The sequence below is a fragment of the Mastomys coucha genome, unplaced genomic scaffold (genome assembly GCF_008632895.1).
Source record: "Mastomys coucha isolate ucsf_1 unplaced genomic scaffold, UCSF_Mcou_1 pScaffold5, whole genome shotgun sequence".
Classification (NCBI taxonomy): Eukaryota; Metazoa; Chordata; class Mammalia; order Rodentia; family Muridae; genus Mastomys; species Mastomys coucha.
The window spans coordinates 2,000,131-2,022,264 of NW_022196911.1; the positions used below are offsets into that span (position 1 = coordinate 2,000,131).

The window sequence follows — 22,134 nt, forward strand, 5'->3', positions numbered from 1 at the left end:
GCAAAACACTCATACACATAAAAACAAGTAAGTCTAAAATGTTTTTAAAACATCCACAATTGGGATTCCTTCATACATCTTTTTCTAATATGACTATTCAATTAATTTGTTTTCAACCACTTGATAAATGTGGCTACTTGAGCTATCATGAGCTCAAGGATAGCCAATGTAGCTTAGTAATCCTCATTTCAAAAGAAAAACAATATGTTCTCAAGGTGAATTTTTCAAGTCTAAGGAATCAACTAATATCATCTGTAGTTTATTTTTCTCTCATAAGTACTAATTAATCTCTCCTTTCCAGTGTATTCATTATTTCCTCCTGGATAGCCTAATAACAAAACACATTGTAATACTTTAAAAGCAGACAGAAACATTGGACAAGACTTTTAACTCCACAATAGCTGGGTGTGGCGGCACATGTCTTTAATTTCACCAAGCTAGAGAGAAAAGCAGGCAGATCTCTGTGAGCTGGAGGCTAGCCTCGTCTACATAGTAAGTTCTGTGCTAGCCAGGGTTACACAGTAAGACTCTGTCTCAAAAAACAGCAACACAGAAAACAAAACAAAACCCACCCCCATCAACAAAAAAACAATCAAAGATCAAAATAACAAAAAAAGAACCTACAACAATAGAAATCAACTTGTTTACAATGCTGGCTTTTACTAAAAGAATAATTCTTATTTATTGTAGATTTATTTATATGACATTGAGAATGTAGCTTTGTGGAAATACAGCTAATAAAGTATAATTCAAACTGACACACATATACTCTAATTTTTTCAATTTTTATACACACAAATGAAGAAAAATATTGACTTAAAAGTAGAAGCCAGGCTTCATCATATTAAAAAAAATCAATAATGGAGAAATTAAAATGTACTTATTTTAGTGCTACAAAATGAAAGGCAGACGATAGGGACGTTTTATTGTGTGTGAATGAGTAAAAATTGCCAATGTAACTTTTTCTTTTTGTTTGTTTGGAGACAGAGTCTATGCTTTGCAGCCTAGGTTAGTCTTGAATTCACGGCAACCACTCTGCCTAAACCTTCCAGTGCAGGAATTATGGGCACGAGCTATCACGCCCAACTTACCAAACAACTTTTAAACTAGTTCTCCCTCCCTTTCTCTCTCTCTGAAACAGGGTACCACATCATTCAGGCTGACTTGGAGCTTGAAATACATTGCCATGGATGACTATGACCTTTGAACCCTGTGCAGATTCTATTTCCCTAGTGCTAGGATTACAGACATAGGGCAACACTCTTGATTTATATTTCCTCAGGATCAGACTCATGGCTTTATGCAGCATGCTAGACAGGCTCTCTACCAAATGAGCTACATCCAGAGCCTAATATAGTTTCACAATTAACTCTTTGTTGAAAAGATCGGATGGAATGGAATGCCTGAATTTGTGAACTCTGTCTCTGTCCCCCGCCCGCCCCCCCCCAGCCTCAAGCAAGCTGAATCAGACCTTGTCTTTGCCACAGCTGGCTAGCGCCACCACCTGCTGAGCTGCTGAGCCTGTCTTCCAGACCAGCTCTGGACAAAGCAACAAGATGCTGATGAGGCAGCAAGAAGATCCTGGCATAGTGGGGGATGGGTCCCGCCCCTTTATAAACTCAGACTCCTAAGTAAACACTGGGCCTTGATCAGAAATTTTATCTTGGTCTAATTCTTCTCTCCCCATCCTACCCATTTAGCCCCATCTTTCTTTTCAGGAACCCAAGTAACACGTGACCGCTGGCGGCTACACCATCTTCTCACTTCCTGTCTGGAAAAACATCAAAGCTACTCCAAAGTCTCAGGCATCCATCCTTCATGAAATCTAGCCTTCCTCTTCAGTCCATCACGGCATGGACCACTCACCCTCTGGGCTGTGCTGCAGATGGCTGAGTAACTGTCCTTCGTGCCCTGCAGGTGAGCTTGCACACTTTGCTTCTGCTTTGCTTGCAAGTGGTCTGGGCACAGGCCAATCAAAGTGTCCCCTTTGGTTTTAAGGTTGTCCAGGCGGTCTTCAAAACCTGCTATTTCTTCCATCATTGCCTGCAAAAGATGAAGAGCGTAGAGAGCTCCCAGAATCCCACTCTCAGCTTAAAACAACCTCTTTATTAAGCATCAAGTTTAAGATCTAATTCCACAGTCTAACAAACCTTTTAAAAGTGTTTTGTGATTTCTCTTGGTTATATTTTAAGTAAAAAAGCACATTTGTATTTCGGTAAGCCACAAATAGGAAGGGTGAATGATTTACGGATTAGTCAACATGACAATGAAGTGATTTTAAGACCATAGTGTGTTTATGCCTGGTCACAGACAGGCATCTGTAATGGTAATGCAGAAGGGGTAAAAGATGTCCATCTATGTGTCAAATCTGTTTGTTATAACCTAGGAATTTGTTTTTACCTCATAGAATTATTTAATTTACATACTGTTCTAGTTTCTAAAATAATATAATATGTAATTTACATCCGGTAACATTTATATGAATAAAAATAACTGTCCTGCTTACAGTTAATTGTCTGCTATAGTATGGAAATTATAAATAAACTCTAATAAGTATGGGTTTCCATTGTTATGCAGATGAGGGACTAAGTCACAGAGAGGTCATAGCAAAGTGATCCAGTTTAAACAGCCAAGCTTCCCAGTTTTGGACAGGTCCTTCTGGACTTTGGCTTGCACGACTTTTTTCACGTGTATTATCTGGTACCACATCATTCTGTTCAGTGAGCAAGAAGCAAGCTTATCAAGCCAGGCTTGAATTATTATAGGCCACACAATGCTAATGGCAAGTGACACATTCTAACATAAGGGTACCTGGATGGGTGCATCACTACATAAAGGAATCATGGGTGGGATCTAAGCAAAGCTGAGCTCTCCTTTTGTCCAATGAGGTTGGGTGAGAGGACATTAAACCCAACTGGAAATCACTTTTGTCTTCAGCTTGGAACAGAGATATTATATCCTGGGTGAGAGGAGGAGGGGGAAAAAGGGAGCAGGAGAGGGAAAGAGGAGGAGAGGGAGAGACCACATCCGAGAATACTACAAGAATGGGCTATGTACTGGGTTAGTATATGCTCCAACTAGTCTTTGTTCAACATGATACAAACTAGGGTCATCTAAGAAGTAATATCACCTGAAAATATGTCTCTATGAAATTGGTCTCTGGGCAAGTCTATAAAGCATTTTTTATTATAATCAAATCTATCTAATCAAGCTCATGATTGATGTGGGAGGGCCCAGCACACTATGGGGTGGGGACACTCTCAGGCAGGTGGTCCTGAGTTAAATAGGAAAGAAGCTGGGCAAGTCTTAGAGAGCAAGCCAGTAAGCAGTGGTCCTCTATGGTCTCTGCTCCTGCACTGAACTCCTGCTCCTTTGTGATGGAGTAAGGATGATGATAAGCTGTAAGGTGAAATAAATCCCTCCCTCCCCACGTCGCTTTTGGTCATGGTGTTTATCATAGTGACAGGATACAAAACAAACAGGACAGTATATTTTTAGAGCCTGATAGAAAACATCAGTGCAATTGCTAATTCCCCATCCACGTACTGAGCATCCATGACCCCACTCAGCTTCCGGAATCAAAAGAGATCTGGAATGTTTGGGGGGGGGGGTCTGCTCAAAGATTAGTAGTTTTCTATTCTTATTTGTGAGGGGATAAGTTTCCTCTGGCAAAGAGGTTTATGGTTTCCATGGCACACCATAAGGTATTGACCCCAATTTAGATATAATTATTTCTCATTAACATCATGGCACATCACCTCATAAGATCATTCCATAAAGTGGTCCACATGCCATAAGTACTAAGCATTCAGACCTACAAAGACAGGAAAGTCTGTTCTCAGTGTTGCTCTTTCTGGTTCACAGAATGGCATTCCCTGATTTCCAGCACAGTTATGAGGTGAGACAAGAGAAGGACAAACTGCCCCAAATATGCATAAGTCCCTGATAGGAAAAGTGTGTGGCTGGGCTAGAATGTAGACTTGACTCCTGGCCCTGTGTTCCACATTTGGCGTATGTTTCTAAAGTCAAAGGAATCCCTTCCTTTGGTAAATGATCCATGCAGACTAAATTCTAAGACAAAAATCTATGAGCTCACCTAAGTGCAACAATGGATTAAGAAGCCTGGTGCTAAGATTTGAGTTTTCTTTATTCTCCCAAGTATCTAGTTCAATGGTTCTTGTGCTAGTTTCAATAGGAATGCCCCCCACAATGTCATGTGTATTAATGCTTGGCCTACAGGGAGTAGCACTATTAGGAGGTATAGACTTGTTGGAGAAGGTGTGGCCTTGTTGGAGGATGGATGTCACTGTAGGCCAGGTTTTGAGGTCTCTTATGCTCATGTCTGGCCAGTGTGTCTCAGTCTTTTTCAGCTGCCTGCTGACCTGGATGGAGAACTCTCAGCTCCTCCTCCAGTACCATGTCTGCATGATGCCATGCTTCCCACCATGTCGATAATGGTCTAAACCCTTGACATTGTAAGCCAGCCCCAATGAAATGTTTTCCTTTATATATGTTGTGGTAATGGTGTCTTTTCACAGCAGTAGAAACCCTTAAGATAGCTCTCAATTGTCAGCTGTACTTGAAACTCCCACCCAGTTCTTGATGAAGCCATAATTTAGAGCTGCACTTGAACACACACATAGGCACATAAACATGCACCTGTGTGCACACACATGCATGTATACATACATGCATACATGTGCATGCACACACACACACACACACACACACACACACACACACACACACACAGAGGTAGGGCAATCAAAGCCGCCCTGTGGTGAGATTAGCTGTACCTTATGATGGGCTAGCTGCTGAGTAATGGTCTCTAGGCTGCTCGTCTCCAAAAGGTCAGGTGCCACCAGCCGGCTAGACATCTGAAGCAGCCACTTCTCCACCTCTTGAAGCTCAGTATTGTAGTCTTCTTGCTCTCTGACTTTTGCTTCCAGACTAAAGACACGTTCCTGCAAAACCAGGTGCATGTCAGAGTCCACTTTTGAGCCCATAATCCACTCAAGTATTGTGTTATATTTAAAGAATTATAGGATAATTAGTAAGCTAGGCAGAGTGAATCATACCAGAAAACTACCAGGATAGATAGAGCTGGGGTACAGTTCAGGGGTGGAGTGTATGGTTAATATATTCAAAGCCATGGGCTCCATCTCTAACATCTAATAGAAAACTAACTAAGTAGAAACTCATGGAGAATGGGGGAAAAATCAGCCACCATGCTATTAAATGTTTCTTGGATGTATGTCAGTCCTCAAGAGTCTGTGGTACAAAGGAAGAAGGCAGGCTTCGTCCTGGGGAGCCAGTGCTCACAGCTGCTCCCTCCTCACCTTTCCTACGCTGCAGAGGTCCTGAAAGTCCCTTTGAAGTTTTTGTATCTTGTCCTTTAAGGTCTGATCCTGTACCAGTTCCAGAAGTGCCTCACCCTTCTCTTGCACCGAGTTCACGGATGGCTCATGGGACAGCACCATTTGTTGTAGTGACTTGAATCACAGAGACAAAAAGAGGGAAAAGAGTCATCTCATCCAGATGAACAAGAAGAAAATACGCAGTGCCTGTGGCAGGCATGACACCACCCACCTCAAGAAGGCAAATATTCATTGAACCAGTAAGTACCAAGCACTAAAGTACACATCTCAGCATAGCTGTGCTGGTTTTAAATAGTATACAGGGGGAAAGCAAAACATGGAATGGCCTCTCATAGTGGAGAAGAACATAGCGAGAAACATTTCATTTAGCTAAAATGAACACAGCTCATATTTCTGCCTCCCACGCCATTACATTCAGCAGAGACAAATGTCAACAAAAAGCCACGTGAAGGAGCATCTCCGAGTTCAGAGGTCATGGTGTCTGCTGTGGGGTTGAGTTAGACATGGCCGTATGTTGAAAATGTCTAGCAGCACACTTGCTGAGACAGGTTCAAGACATACTTAACTGCTGGGCTTTGATGTCAATTGGGGAAGGTGAGGAAGTGCTTCTTATAAATACATCATCTTCCACGATGACAATCTGCCAGACCTGGCAGGGAGGCCTAGGCACAACAGAGTAGCTACCTCAGAAGCAGTGTCGAGTGAGCCAGCTGTCAAGGCACTGGGCCATGAATTGTGTGTGTGTGTGTGTGTGTGTCTGTGTGTTTGTGTGTCAGTGTACCTGTGTGGTGTGTCTGTATGTATCTATGTATATGTGTATGTGTATGTATGTATATATATATATATGTATATATATATATATATATTTGTATGTGTACATATATGTGTGTGTATACATATATATATGTGTGTGTGTTTGTGTATATGTATGTATTTATATATGTATGTTCATGTATTTCTATCTTAATATCTATGCCAACTTTTCCAGGCAGGCAGAAAAGTTTAAGCCATTCATGACAATATGTCACATGTAAATGGAAGCCAGCTTTGGTTATTATTTTGAAAGTCTGAGCAGATGAATCTATAACTTTCTCTACCTTTTTATATCTCTTCTATATCTATAGAGTGTGTTACTGTTCCTTCAGGAACTAAATTCTCTGGTGTTTACCTATGATTGATCAATTGGAATTTTTGTCTTTAAACGGTGCTATTTCATTTTCAATTTGTTGTAGGCCAGATACAAAGAATCTGGAAAAAAAAAACCAGACATGACAAGATGGGGTAGATGTATTGTGAGCAACAAAAGTCACATCTGAGAATCATGTATTCAAGTAACAGGAAAAAAAACCTTGCAAAAATATGTCATAATATTTTTAAGTTTATGATTTTGTAGTTGGCCCATTCCTAGTGACTTTCAGTGACCTGAGGCTCTCAGGTTGGGGATTAAATACCCTTGAGAAGATCCATACCTCTAGGAACCATAAAGGTGTTCATGGATTGATTATATCAACTTTTGAATATTAGTCCCTAATAGAAAAATAATGCCAAAGCAGTACATTTAGCCAAATATAGCTTCAGAAGTCATCAGCAGGGAGAATACAGAATCTGCTTCAGCACTTCAGGAGTAAAGCCTCTCCCATCCAGTCCTTGGCTGACATGCACCTGTTCATGTCAGGGGTTAGCAAGGCATTACCTTGTATTTGGATAACTGTGCTTTTTTCTCATATAGCTCCATTTTGGGTTCTTCAGGAGTGCACAGGATTTCCTGGTATTCTGCCATCCACCGGGTCAGTACTTTGTATTTATCTGAGAACTCTTTAGCTAAGTGAAGGCCCTTCTCCAGGCTCATGTGCTCCTTCCGGACGGTGCTCGTCAAGTTCTTCAGCTGCTCCATGTGGGTGTGGATCTCCTTCCTCAGTGTGTCGGCCTCACGCTCCTCCAGGAATTTCACAGCCCTCTCTGCTTTCTCTCGAGCTGATTTCAGCAAACTGTGGCCCTTCTCCATGTCTTTTAATAAAACCTGAGAAAGAAAGTGGGTTACTATTGGTGTGATGAGAAAAACTGACCATAAGTGACTTAGGAGGAAAGAGTTTACTTGACCCACAGTTCCATACAACAGTTCATGATTGGAACCAGTGAGGGCAGGAACCAGGAGGCAGCAACTGATGGTCATTCTGCTTTCTTACAGACCTCAGAACTACCAGTCCAGGGTGGCACTGCCCACATTAGGCTGGGCTCTCCCTTGTCAATCACTAATTAAGAAAATGCCCTACAGGCTTGCCTATAGTCCTTTTTTTTTTCTTTTTCTTTTTCTTTTTCTTTCTTTTGGCTTTTCGAGACAGGGTTTCTCTGTGTAACCCTGGCTTTCCTGGAACTCACTCTGTAGACCAGGCTGGCCTAGAACTCAGAAATCTGCCTGGCTCTGCCTCCCAGGTGCTGGGATTAAAGATGAAGTGCCACCAATACCTGGCTATAGCCTAATCTTAAGGAGGCATTTTTTCTCCACTAAGGTTCCCTCCTCTCAGATAACTCTAGCTTATGTCAAGCTGACGTAAAACCAGCCAGGACAGAGCCTTAGTATTCAGCAAATAGGAAGAGAATCTTATTCCTTGTAAAGAAAAGTTTCAAAAGGTTCTATTTGAAATCATTCTGAACTTCCTTGAAGTTTACTTCCAGACCTATCAAGGAATCTAAAGCTCTTTCCCTTAATTCAACAGAGGGTTTAAGTATTGATCAATATATCATTACCAAGTCAGAGACTTCAAAAGGAGCCCAAGTTGCCTTTTATCCCCAGCAAACTCCCTGTTAATACACCAGGATGTAATAAGATCAGTTTTAAAATCTAACTGCCAGGCTTTGTGTCATTGAGGCCAGGAGAACAGCTGCACATAGGCCGTTCAGATGACAAGCCATCACACTTAGTGGAACCAGCTTTAGCCTTAAAGCATGTATAAACATATTTGGGTTAAATGGATGAGCTGAATGCTATCAATCACTTGGAGTCAGAAAGAGCGCACGTGCTTCTAGACCTCCACAGGAGGCGGGATCATGGAGAAGGAGGGGAGAGAGGAGGCAAGCCAGAAGGATGCATGCCTACCTCCAATGTCTTCAATTTTTTCCCCATCATGGCTTCATCAACTTTATCGATTTTGGTAGCCACGTTCTTGAAGTTTTTATGAGTGGAGCCATACCAATCTGAATAGGAACTGAGGGAAGATTCTGTCTCCTCCAGACACTGGATTTCCTCTTCTAAGAATTTTATTTGCTCCTGTGAAAGTGAAGAAAAGATTGAACCGCAAATGAAAGCCTTAGGGCAGGGGCCACTGTGGGCCACGGGCATCTTCAGCTGAAGTTGGAAACACCACTTTGGCTCATGCTGTAAGCAGCGGCAGAGGGGCGGCTCACCAGCACTTGGAGCAGCAGGGCCTGGTACCGGGAAGTCAGCTGGGTAGCCTGGCAGCCCATCCTGCTGCTTACATGGCACTCATCCAGGATCTCCTGTGCTCTGGTTCCCACCTCCTCAACCTCATCTCTGTGCACTGACAGGTCTTCATGCCACTTCTGCAAGGATGTACGAAACCAGAGACAAAGACACTTAGACCTGGGCATTCTTAAATAAGGCAAATACTGTATGAACCTTCTGGAGAGAACAGGATTTCTGTGTGTGTTTGAGAGCATGTCTATCCTGAGGTGCAGTTTTGAAAGCGTATCAGATATAATATTTGTGGAAAGTTATACCACAACAGTGCAATAGCAATTGCATACTTAGGACTCTGGGTACTTTTCTTTGTATTTTATACTTTAGTTCAAATGCCTGTTTGTTTGTTTTTTGTTTTTGTTTGTTTGTTTTTTTAAAGTATTTCATGGCTCCCTTTGCAGTTTAATTGATTTTAAAATGCTAAAATAATGAAAACTAACCTCCAAGGCCTATGCATCATTTTGGATATGGGAACAGCTAAAAATTAGAATGAAACTAGTTATGAGTTATTAACTTAAGGGACTATGTTAGAGCCCTTTCATATCACACCATCATTGAAAAAGATTGTCATTTACAAATTTTTATAAAAGTGTGGCAGTAGACATGGAAGTAAATACAAAAGTTTCACAAAACTATATTCTTTTTTTAAAAATAATTTTAAAAATAGATTACTAACATGTGTGTGCTTGTAACATGTGTGGAGGTCAGAGCAACACTTTAAGGTGGTTCTGTCCTTCCTATGCGGGTCCTAGGGACCAATTTCAGGTTATCAGTGACCTACAGCAAGCAACATGTTTCACCTGTTGAACCAGCTCACTGGCACAGCATGGAACCACATTCTGTTAAAGACGAACCTAAGAAGTTCGTTACAAAAAAAGAGAGAACCATTTCATTTATTTTAGGTGTCCTAGATAAACATGGTGGGAACTTGGCAGACAACCACCTTAGACATAGTTCCTAAATGTTTTCGTGGAACAGACTATGCGAAGTAAGTAACTTGCTTTGACAGGGCTTGGGAGTTCCCCCGAGTTGCACCTTCAGCTGAAGCAACTGGATCTCCTTGGTGGACCGGCTGCTCTGGCTTCCGCTCCTGACACTAACTTTCTCCTCCATTCTTTTGAGCCATTCGTCAGCTTGCTGGAACTTCTGCTCCATCAGTCTCAGTTTGTTCACAACGTTGTTGAACTGCATCCGGGTCTCAGCCAGCCTGTGCTGGTAAACCTGCCAGTCCTGACGAAGAGACTCCAGCACTCTGTCTTCTGCCTGGGGGAGGCCTGATGGGATCACATCCTCCCTGGTATGAAGTACTGAGTTCAGCAGGGCCTGACCCTCGGCACAGCGCACTTGAAGCTCCTGCAGGGAAAGGGAATGGGTGTCATGTCTTACTCGAAGTTCATACTAGTCAGCAGGCCTCAGCTAAACCAGCTGCTCCAGACTGGAGTTCACATTAGACAAATGTGATTTTATTTTGCCCTATTAAGAAAATGCATATTGGGAGCCCTTCCAACAAACTCCCTACAGGCCCCACCACAACAGGACAAGCCCTCCCCCTGCAGAGGCCTTTAACCCTACACACCAGAATTCATTAGCTAGGTACCCAGAGAGAGGCAGGGAAGACAGCTGAGGTAAGAAGTGGGGCAGGGGCTGGAGAGATGGCTCAGTGGTTAAGAGCACTGACTGCACTTCCAGAGGTCCTGAGTTCAATTCCCAGCAACCACATGGTGGCTCACAACCAGCTGTAGTGGGATTCAATGCCCTCTTCTCATGTGTCTGGAGACAACTACAATGTACTCATATAAATAAATAAAAATAGTTAAAGAAAAAAAAAAAAAGAAAATGCATACCTAACACTGAATGTTGCCTTCCTAAGTCTGTGGAAAGATCCTGATAATCTCCCAATTAAAAGTACAATTCCCCAGTTAAGTTTCTGAAATTTGATTTTTTTTTCAGCCTGTAGGCAAAAGTAATCATAATAAAAAAATCACTGTCGCATAAAACAATAATGTAGGCTTATTACAGCTCAGAATCTTCTTAGACAAGCATTCAAGGCTGGCATTAACTAGGGCTACAACCCCTGCTAAGAAAGGAAACAGGGATCCTTTTTGTGCTAACTGGTGGGAATCCTCTTTCAGGACTTTAGTGAATGTGGTAGCCCAGACAAATTGGACCAGTTCATTTTGTAGGCATCTAGACCTGGAGGCTGGATCACTACACAACGTACTCGTTGTTTCCAAGTACAAATATTTGCCTCAGACCACAGTACATGCCTTGAAGCTTCACCCTAAACAATTGAATGGGAACAAATCTTAAATGACATGTGTTGCTTTTTATAAAAACATCATATTATTAAATATTCTGGTAAAACAGTATACACTTTAAACTCTATTCTTAAGCAATAATTCCAGTTTGGTCAATGCGATGATTTTCTGCAATAAGAATCACCATGTTAAAAAACCACACCATGTTTAAAACATTAACTTCCTTAAGATGTGTTTATTTGGGCTGGCAAGATGGCTCAGTGGGTAAGAGCACTGACTGTTCTTCTGAAGGTCCTGAGTTCAGATCCCAGCAACCACATGGCAGCTCACAACCACTCGCCCTCTTCTGGTATGTCTCAAGACAGCTATAGTGAAGTATGCTGGAGCGAGCGGGGCCAGAGCGAGCAGGCCATTTTCGTCCTGAGTTCAACCATTTCAGTTACTTTATTATCTTGAAAACTATAAAAATCAACTGTTTTGATTATAGTGTTGTAAAGATAAAATAAGCTAATACATACCAAGAGCTTTGGCCTTATTTTTGTGAGCCCCCCTTTTATGTATACATATATATTCTTGAAATATAAATTTTTGTCATATTCATTATTACTGGAAATAGATTCTTATAATGTAACTGGGAAGGTTGTGACTGATTTCAAAGATGCTGTGATGATGAATAAAACCAATTAATTATATAAAAAAAAAAAACCACACCATGAATGTCAAGACAGCCACACCGTTAGTTAACATGTAGTATGTGAGGTGGGAGGATGACCAGTCTGTGAGCATGTTAGGGTATATGGCAGGTTGAAGGCCATCCGGCACTACTATCTACTGAGTCAGGATTACTAGGAGGAATCCTGCTCCTAAAAGAGAAGTCTATATCATTGCCTACAGCCATTTGAAATGGCCAGTATGTGATGGCTTTTACAGAAAGATATAGTGATCTCACATGCTTGGCCTCTTTCTTTCCTTCTTTCCTTATCTGTCTCTGTCTCTGTCTCTGTCTCTGTCTCTGTCTCTGTCTGTCTCCTCTCTCTCTCTCTCTCTCTCTCTCTCTATATATATATATATATATATATAGATATAGATATACATATATATAGATCTATATATAGATCTATATATATATACATATGTATATATATGTATATCTATATATATATCCTTCCCTCCCTCCCTCCCTCCCTCCCTTCCTTCCTTCCTTCCTTTCATTTTTAGTTGATGTGCATTGGTGTTTTGCCCATATGCATGTCTGTGTGAGAGGTTAGATGCCTTAAAACTGAATTTACAGTTTCAGAATTTACAGTTGTAAGCTGCCATGTGGATGCTGGGAATTGAACCTTGGTCCTCTAGAAGAACAGTCAGTGCCTTTAACCACTGAGCCATCTCCCTAGCCCAATCTTCTTAATTTATCCCTGCTCCCATGTTTTATAGAAATAGTTTTATCTATTATATAAACCATCCTTCTACCAGCTATATTCTCATCTATCCAATGTATCAAGTGCTTATACCAAAGGGAAAGCATAGTTTGATATTTAAGTGTGGATATACGCTCCAAGACTCAAATTAGACCCTCAGTTTATATAAAGTGGTCAGTGGCTGTAGTCTATAAAATTGTGATGAGTCTAACTTCAAGCACTTCTTTGCCTTCTGAATTGATCAACTGTTTAAGGTTTTCTTATCCTTTATCTAATCTCATAGCAATTGTGTGGCACCAGAGAGGCTGTCTTGTGTGTGATGGCACCTAGTAGCAGATTCCACTGGGCATGGGTTGGAGGATGTAAGAAGCCTAGAGAAGGCTACTATGGTGTAGCTGGAAGTTCAGGTGCTCCACTGCTGGTTCCTGCCCCTGCCATGCGCCTTTCTCGTCAGCATTTGTGGAGACTCAAATTGGACAGTGTAGGAGAGACACACAGGAAGGAAGGGCCTGGAGTTAGGTTTGAGCCATGCTCATCTGACTGAACTGGCCAAAACCAAGAGAAACATCTAGGCAGGAACTTGCTCAGCTCCTACACACAACTTAAAGAGCTCAGCATTTGCTTCCCAGGCTGTCTAGAAGTGGGAAGGGGGCTATTTAAAGAAACAAAGTCAACTGCTCTCAAGTGCACGGTAACAGCTGTTGGGTATTGGGCAGCCTGTACTCTGGAGACAGAGAAATATACTGAGTTTAAGGCTAGACTGGGCTGTATACTAGGACACCGTCTTAAACAATAACATCATGCACACATACATGCATGTATACACACACACACAGAGCAACAGCCAAGCCTATAAGGTCTCATAGATTAGAATATTTATTATTCTAGGGCAGGATAGATGAGCCAGTAAGTCAGTTAATGAAATTGTAACTTGCGTAACTTCTAGTATTTATTTATCTTGTGACCGGGTAGGATATTTAAGCAAGATAAAGAGTCTCCTCATTGAATTCTCACAACTGTGTGATGGAAACTGGGTGAGATTAGGTTCTTTACTATCTGAAGTCATCTAGTAGCAGGTCCCATGGAGAATTCGAGTCTAAGATTCCTAACCTTCACCTGTTCACTTGGCGTTACACAACACTTCTTGAAACTCAGCAGGTAATGGGAGTTGCATACACCAGGGAAATCCGCGACAGTCTCTGCTCTTCCTACCCAGTCTCCAGCTGATTCTATTTGGGGTTAACAGCATGTTAAGAAGTCCCAGAACACTCCCTAGTGGGACATGGGGGTGGTCTTATCAGCCTTTTGCAATTCTTTGTTGTCTGCTTCTACTAGCCTGTTCATGGAAACCTCCCAGAGCCCTACCTAACTCTGCAGGTGTAAATGATTAAGGGTTCAATGGTGCCATAAGATCCCTTGCATTAGTCTATTACTGTCCTTACCCCACTGTTTACAATAATCTCTTCATGGGTTTGTTTCTGTTACTAAATTGTAAATCCCTCAGTGGCTGGAATTAATGCCTAAGCCATCTTTATGGGCTTTATGTGCTCTAGCGTGTGTTGTAAGTGCTTTTGTTCAGTGCCTTGGAACTACGAGAGGGAGTAAGGATGAGGGCTATGACCACCGTACCCACTCTCTCTGACATTTTGCCTTGAACTGCAGCCCACTGTCCAGGGTATCCATACATCTCTTAGCTCCTCTTCTTTGAGAACTCTGAGCCAAGCCCTAGATCCTCAGACATACAGGAGGTTTCGATTGAGACCAGGTGGCCACAGAGCATGCTCTCAGCTTCACCCAGGGCTGCCATACTTTGTCAGTTCCTGCTATTTTATCCTTCATCTGAAAACTGTCTTCTTGAGAGCAGCAGGTGGGCATGTCAGTCAGCCCTGAGCACCATATCAGTAGTTACTGCTGTCAGAGGTCACCCTGGTAGCTGAACTGGTTTTGTTGGTTTAAGTTGCCCAACAAGTGATAGGAAAGAGAATGTTCCAGATTGAGCCCCACCTTAACTGAATGTGTATCAGCTCTCTGCAGGAGGTCACATTAATTTCCCATCACTTGAAATCATTACTTCTTTTTCATAGGTAGGAGCCCTTTGGTTTCTGATAGAATTACCTGAAGATCTCGCAATGTTGTCTCATGGGTGTTGGGGTCGCCCTCAAGCACTGAGCATCGGTCAAGTTTCTCTTGTTCTTGTCCCAGCCAACTTTCAAATGCCTTTAGGTCTCTCTGATACTCTTGGTGAAGGTGGACCAGCTTTTCCAACTTCGTAACTGCTTCCTGTCATCAGCATTTAAAATAAGTAAGAAACAAACATATCACTGAAGCAGAATTCACTTTTGGAGTTTAATCTTCTTTTATGCTTCTCTCTCTCTCTGTCTCTGTCTCTCTCTCTGTCTCTCTGTCTCTGTCTCTGTCTCTCTCTGTCTCTCTCTGTCTCTGTCTGTCTCTGTCTGTCTCTGTCTCTGTCTCTGTCTCTCTCTCTCTCTCTGTCTCTCTGTCTGTCTCTCTCTCTCTGTCTCTCTCTCTGTCTCTCTCTCTGTGTCTCTCTCTCTGTCTCTCTCTCTCTCTCTCTGTCTCTCTCTGTCTCTCTGTCTCTCTGTCTCTGTCTCTGTCTCTGTCTCTGTCTCTCTCTCTCTCTCTCTCTCTCTCTCTCTCTGTGTGTGTGTGTGTGTGTGTGTGTGTGTAGCCAGCAGACGATTTCTCCAGCCAGTTAGCTCCTTCCAACTTTGGGGTCTAGATCAAACTCAAAATGTCAGGTTCAGTGACAAGAACCTTTGTTTGCTGAAACATCTTGTCAGCTACACTTTTGAAGTTTGAGAAAAGTGTAATTATTAAATCATCAGAACATGAATAATTTCCTTTTGAAAAGAACCTTTAAGTTTCTTATACAAAAAGAGAACACAAATGGGGACTGGTAAGAAGGGGGTGGGTTGGGGCAAATACATTCAAAATGTATTATACAAAATTCTCAAAGAACTAATAAAACAACTAAACAAAAGACAGCATTTCTCTCTCTCTCTCTGAAAAAAAAAAGGCCCATAACAAAATAGAGAAACAAATATTTAAGTCTGGAAAGATCTCAAAGATCACTTTGAATTAACTACCTGTACTGTGAGTTTTTAATGAAATGTTAGATGGACATACTAAAAACAAAGTAAGTTTACTTATCTTAAAAAGTCACAGTTGTTAGCAGTGAAAACGGCAATGTTAACATTGTGTCTTAAATGAGAATTTGGAGTTGTCAGATTTATTTTTCTGGACTGCTAATGAATTCTAATAAAGTAGAATATACTCCTAACAGATGTTGTCATTTTCCTTTGGGAAGCTTTGATGACAAATGGCAAAGGCTATGAGGTGATTGTTTTCTACTTTATTAAACTCCCATAGCCAAAGATCTCATCAAGTTTTGTGAAAATGTTACATTTCTAGTTGGCTTTTGGTTTTGGCTGAGAACTATCTTGCCATCTTAATTTTCAGATACAAATAATGCTTTAAGTTGTATTTGATTTTGCTAGTGATATTTTTAAAATATTAAGATTCATTTAGCTTGTTTCACCCTGTTTTCACGAGTTTGTCAGTCCTGGGTGAGTCCACACGACCCTGGCCAGCCATACCTTGGCCTTCTCTTTGAGGGCTTGGTGCCGTTCCTGCAGATCCTGCAGTTCTAACTGGGTGACGTAATGCTCTGTCATGGCTGCCCTCTTGACTTCAATGGTCTCCAGCAGGCTGCTGTGACTCAACACTTCCTCATTTAATAGCTAGAGAACAAAAGGAAAAAAAAACCAATAAAATGAACAACTCATGTACCAGCACAACGATCTTGGGCAAATTATTGTCTTTTAACTGTACTGGTGATAAATGAACTTTCTCTATCCATCCATTCCATCCATTCACCTGGATTATAAAGACATGTGTGTGCATGTGTAAAAAAAATTCATATAATGTTATAATGTATATTTCAGATCTGGTCCAGAATGTCTCTGAGTCTTCAATTCCCAATTATCTATTTTCTATTTCTTCTTGAATATTTCAAATTTCTTATATCTAGGAATGGCCTCCTGATTTCTACTCTATCACCGTTCTGTCTCAAGCCTTCTTCCTCAGTCATTTATTAAAACAGTAAATGCCACCCCCCACCCCCACCCCACCTTTCAAACAGCCATTCTAGAACATTGGAAGGACTCTCTTGTTCTCAATATCTACTCCAGGCCACTCTTAACTTTCGATTGGATTTTAACAGGAGTTTTTCAGACAAAGGTAAACTGAAAGATTAGGGCAAGCTGGGGTATAGAGTCTGCTGGAGGCCTGAACACAGTGCAAGAGTTTGCACCCTCCCCCAGATCACCTCCTAGCTCTCCCCACCCCACCACTGCTATCCAGCAATCCTCATCCCATAATGCACCAGAACCTTTCCTTCCTCAGCTTATTGACATGATAGAATTCCATCTTTGATTCCTTCCAGACTACTCTTTGTTCTCAGTCATTTAGGGTAATATCTGTCTGCCTTCTGTTTCAGAAATATCTTTCTTATCTCTCTTCTCTGATCCCAAACAATCTATGTTAACCCTTTCCAGATTAGTGTCTCATACCATGCAATATCATTGTGATATCTCCATTTACTGTGACATCTGCTAGTTACAATTTTATACATAAATACTTATTAGTGAGTATACATATCCCTATTAGAATACAACCTTTGCTTGCCATCTTACAAACTCCTGAGGGAGCTCAATATTACACTGTAAATAGTGGGGAACCTGCCGGGAGGTTGTGGGGAGCACCTTTAATCCCAGCACTAGGAGGCAGAGGCAGGAGAATCTCTGTGAGTTCAAGGCCAACATGGTCTACATAGTGAGTTCCGGGACAGCCAGGGCTACACAAAAAATGGGGGTGGGACCAATGAGGGGCTCTTAGGGAAGTGAGGTGTTCACCTTTACAGGAATAGAGCAGCCGCCGATCAACAAGAAACAAGAAGAGAATCAGGAAATTTAGAATTCAGATGAAACATATGGATTGTCAGGAACTAAGTGATACTATGGAGAGGAAAGGGAGGGTCCTGAGGTAAGGGATGGGCAGCTTAAGATGATCCCTATGAAATGATGTGAATAGGCAGACATCAAGAGCTTGAAGGATTTCTACACAGACTATAGTGAACTCAGCTCAAGACATATTATTGCAGTCCAATAATATGTCTGGATGCCTTGGCTACCCAGCAAAGGGTTCCCGCATGGCTGTGTTTGAATACACTTCAAAGTGAGAGTTTTAAAACTCTACATATTTTTAAATCTTTCATGTCATGCTACAACTGTATGGTGTTGGACCAAAACTGAATAAAAGTAGTAATATAGGGCCTATGGTTTAGCTCAGTACTTCAGCACTTGCCTGGCATACACGGGCCTTGGTTTTCATATCTAGTGTTGAGGATGAGTGAGTGGGTAGGTAAGAAAAACAGTGGTAATGAAGACAATGTAAGAAAAAGAAAGCACATTTACTGATGACATAAAGAGGTGACAAATATTAAATGGCCTGTGTTATAAAACATTGGTGTATAGGGTTATATTGGAAAAGGAAATTTCACTCCTGAGTTAAATAACTACAAATAACATCCTATTATAGAAAGATACTAGAAATTATAGCATGAGGTTTAATTTCCTCGAATGTGCGTTACTGGTGCATTGGTGACCACATTTTTGCCCGAAGTTTACACTAGAATGAAAAGCAGGTGTAATCCAGTTCGAACCTTGGCTTTTCCCAGAGAAGTTACTTTCTCTCGTAGCTCTGTGTGCTGTCTTTCCAATTCGGTCAGGCTGACTTCCACACCATCCATCCAGCTGGAGAACTGCCGCACATCATCCTGATAACTTGTCCACTTTGAGAGCGCTCCTTCTAGCTGACTGCAAGGTGTTGGATACACATCAGTTTTCTAATCTGAGCATCTGTAGGCTCTAATGTCTGTCATGTGCATTCCTTCCCTCACAGCCAGCAGAACGCCCAGAGACCTGGGATAGACAGCTGGCCTGGGTTTACCAAACCCCACTCTAAATATCTGATGAAAGTAGCCTCAGAGAGCAGAGTGCATTTAAATCCAAGCTCCAAACTGGGACTGAACATGATCTCTAGAGGGCCCAGGGGACACCATCACTTGGAGAGACTGAACATCACCCAGAGTGGGATGTCTAGATCAAATTGGAAACCACTAATTCCCAGCAGGTCAATCCATAAGGCTATTCAGAGTAGGAAGGACAGAAGAGAGTGACTGTCGGAGGAAGGACAAACTTGGGGAAAACAAGTAAAGTGACCATTTAGCAGGGAATTTAAAAATCATAAAATCACAACGGAGAATGGGGCAATATCTTCCGAAGTGGTCTAAATGTGAAAACGTAACATTCCCCTTGCAGACAAGTATTTCCTGGAGTCAATATATATATCACATAGTTATTGCTGTGGATTATTGAGACTAATTTTCATACTGTGACCGGGGCCTCGGTAGATACCCAGTCAGTGACCTCTCACAGATTTCTTCAAACCTCCTACTGCAGAAGACTGCCCCTGGTGCTGGATACTGGATCTTTCAGGCTGAGGCGATTCCCTGAGCCCTGCTGTAGTCCCAGTTTGGGAGCAATGCTAACAGAGTGCCAAGGAACTGTCACCCCTTGATAGATAGCCCTCAACCCCATCCTGTGTCCTGGTTGCTTCTTTACCAGTGTCTCCACTCTCTGTCCTCAAATGGAATAACAACTCGGAGGTAAAAACAAAACAAAAAACAAAAAACAGCATGGAGTCAGGGGCTGGAGAGATGGTTTGGAGGTTAAGAGCACTGGCTCATCTTCCAGGTCCTGAGTTCAAGTTCTAACAACCACATGTTGGCTCTCCCAGCAACCACATGGTGGCTCATAACCATCTATAATAGGATTGGATGCCCTCTTCTGGTGTGTCTGAAGATGGCGCCAGTGTACTCATATACATAAATAAATCTTAAAAAAAAAAAACAAACTACATGGAGTCACCCAGACAAGAAGGCCCCGCTGGGCACTGTGGGACTGGTTTGATGGCATTCCTTTCCTTCAGTCCTTGATGAATATCTCTTTGAGAATCCTCCCAAGTGAATCACTTGGAATGAATCAAAATATCTCCATTTTATGAAATGTTTATTATCCTTTGGTTTCTTAGCATCAATCAGCAACAAAATATAGGCCCAATATTTCAGGTGAGCTGTGAGTAAGGTTGCACTTTCTAGATGCTTTTGCCCTTTAGAGCTCCTATAAGAAGAGAGGAGGGAGGGGGGACGGAGTAAGAAAGGGAGGCAGGGAGGAAAGAAATGGAATTGGAAGTAGCAAGAAGGAAGGGGTGGAGGAAAGTGGAAGCTAGGAGAGAAAACAGGCACCATCTGAGCATCTCCTCGTCTTTCAGTCACCGGGCGGAGCTTCACTCACCTCTTACATCGAATTGTTGCAGACAAGAGCGATTCCCACATATCCTTCACAGCCTGCAGCTGCTGATGAACAGCAGGGCTGCCTTCCGGAGACGTACTCTGCAGAACGTACTCCCCCCGGGTCACGATCATTTTCAACTGTATCTCTTTTTCCTGTCTTGCTGACAACAGAGCCTGTTAAAAAGCAACAACAACAACAACAACAAAAGAAATGCAGAAGCCTTCATGTTTATGTATTTAATATCGTTGGCTTGCCACGTCGTTCAGAGGCCCCGAAGACTTGCAGGTGTCTGCGTAGCCTTTGCATCCTAGTCCTGAGTCTTCTCTGCTTAATTCCTTCCTTCCACATTTCATTTTCCTGGTTTAACATGGGTTGAGGGTGTATATCCTTGGACCCTCAAAGTTCTCAGTAGTCTCCCCATGGAAATGGGCCATGTAGATCAAGGTTTTCACAAGCACTATTCTTTGTAGCAGGAAAAGGAAATTTAAAGTCCAAATTGCCAGAGAGGTAGTATTTGTCAAGATGCAAACCTTTTGCTCCCTTCCTATCCTATGGCTGACCACTTTTGCAGCTCAGCGGAGCCTCTAGTGGTCCTGCACCTGCCTGGTCAGGAGGAAACAGCAAGCTTGCTCTCAGCTACCACAATGGTTTTTCCCTCTAGCTTGCAACCCCATATTCATCTCCCTCAAATTTCCATCCAGTCGTCTGCCCCAGGACATTCCCTCTTTCTAAAAAACAAACAAACAAAAAACACAAAAGCATTTACTTTTTATAGGGGAATGGGGTGGGGAAAAAGATAGAGGGAGGGGGATGGAAGGAAAGAGGGAGAAAGAGAGAAATGGAGGGAAGGGGACAGACAGACAGACAGACAGACAGGCAGGCAGGCAGGCAGGCAGGCAGGCAGGCAGGCAGGCAGACCAGGCAGAGAGAGGGCAAGTTAGAAGAGGTGGATCTGTCCTTATACCATGTGGTCTCAAGAACTGGGGCTCAGGTTTAATGGTGGAAAGAGCCTTCACACACTGAGCCATCTTACCAGCCCATCCACCCATCATTCCTAAAAGCTTGAGTTAGGTATTAGACTTCCTAAGCTTCCAATGTTCAATCCCATCTCTCCTACACTGTTCCATTCCTGTGTGTATATATAACCTACACACCTACCACTACCACCACCACCACCACCACCACCACTTGATATCAATGTCTCCTACATTTTAACCTCAGTGGCAGACAACATAGCTTTGGAGAACAAAGGTCATATTTATTCATATTTATATTCACATTTGATCCCTTGGTATCAAAAAAGAGTTCCAGTCTAGGCATTGAAGTTATGAGGGAGAGATGGGTGGACAAAGATTAATTATTATCATTACAAATGCAAAATAGAATTGATGGGGGAAGAGTTGACTAAGGGATACCGGCAGAAAAGTAACTTAAATAAGTGAATTAAATGTTCCACCAAGATATTTCCTTGGAATTCACGTGTCTGTGATGGAATTTGAAGCTGGCTTCTTGATCACAAATCACCACATTTGTGTCTTATTTTTTTTTTTATAGCGTCTGTGGATGAATGTGTTAGGGCTGAAATGAATAGTTAATGCTTAGGGATGAGCATGTTATGTAAGCAGACACCCATGCGCAGAGCATCTAGACATTTCATATAGACAGAGGACCACATAGTCATACAAGGCTAATAGAGATGTGGGGAAAGGCAATGTATGAATAAGTGAGGGGCCCCTCCGTATACACACCTCCAGCTTGAGCATTCTGCCATCCAGCACACTTTTATCCGACGTGGGGAGGCAGTACGAATCCAGCATGTGAAGTGTATCCGACATCCAGTCCTGCAGGTCTTTAATGCCCAGGGAGAACTGGCTGTGCTCAGCAACAATTCTGTCCAGCCTGGACACTTTCTCCTGGAAACGACAGAGATGGTTTTTTAGCTGTCAGCTCCACAGAGATTTGACAAGCCTGCATCTGCTCCTATTGGAAGCTAACGCTTCATCAGAGTCTGCCCAGAAAAGGAACAAGCCTGGTCTCACTGTATGAGGGGTGTGTGGCGCGCCTCTCTAAATAGTGGAAAATCTGTAGAATAGGCAGATCAAGAGGCATGACGATTGGCATCCACTGCCTTACACTGATATGCTTAGGAGAATCATGACTTCCTTT

The 22,134-nt window shown here is 42.2% G+C and overlaps 1 protein-coding gene across 13 annotated transcripts in view; it reads right to left on the minus strand.

Moving 5' to 3' along the window:
* Window positions 1-22,134, minus strand: part of Syne1 (spectrin repeat containing nuclear envelope protein 1) — a 506,592-nt gene that overhangs the window by 216,072 nt on the left and 268,386 nt on the right. For all 13 annotated transcript variants that reach the window (XM_031352591.1, XM_031352581.1, XM_031352587.1 and 10 more), the window contains 12 exons: window positions 21,717-21,881; window positions 19,969-20,141; window positions 18,276-18,429; window positions 16,150-16,293; window positions 14,648-14,812; window positions 9,892-10,209; window positions 8,784-8,939; window positions 8,476-8,646; window positions 7,072-7,398; window positions 5,340-5,492; window positions 4,797-4,964; window positions 1,867-2,043 (listed from right to left, as the gene is read on the minus strand). In XM_031352591.1, coding sequence (XP_031208451.1) covers window positions 1,867-2,043; window positions 4,797-4,964; window positions 5,340-5,492; window positions 7,072-7,398; window positions 8,476-8,646; window positions 8,784-8,939; window positions 9,892-10,209; window positions 14,648-14,812; window positions 16,150-16,293; window positions 18,276-18,429; window positions 19,969-20,141; window positions 21,717-21,881 — 2,271 coding nt within the window. The remainder of the gene's footprint in view (window positions 1-1,866; window positions 2,044-4,796; window positions 4,965-5,339; window positions 5,493-7,071; window positions 7,399-8,475; window positions 8,647-8,783; window positions 8,940-9,891; window positions 10,210-14,647; window positions 14,813-16,149; window positions 16,294-18,275; window positions 18,430-19,968; window positions 20,142-21,716; window positions 21,882-22,134) is intronic.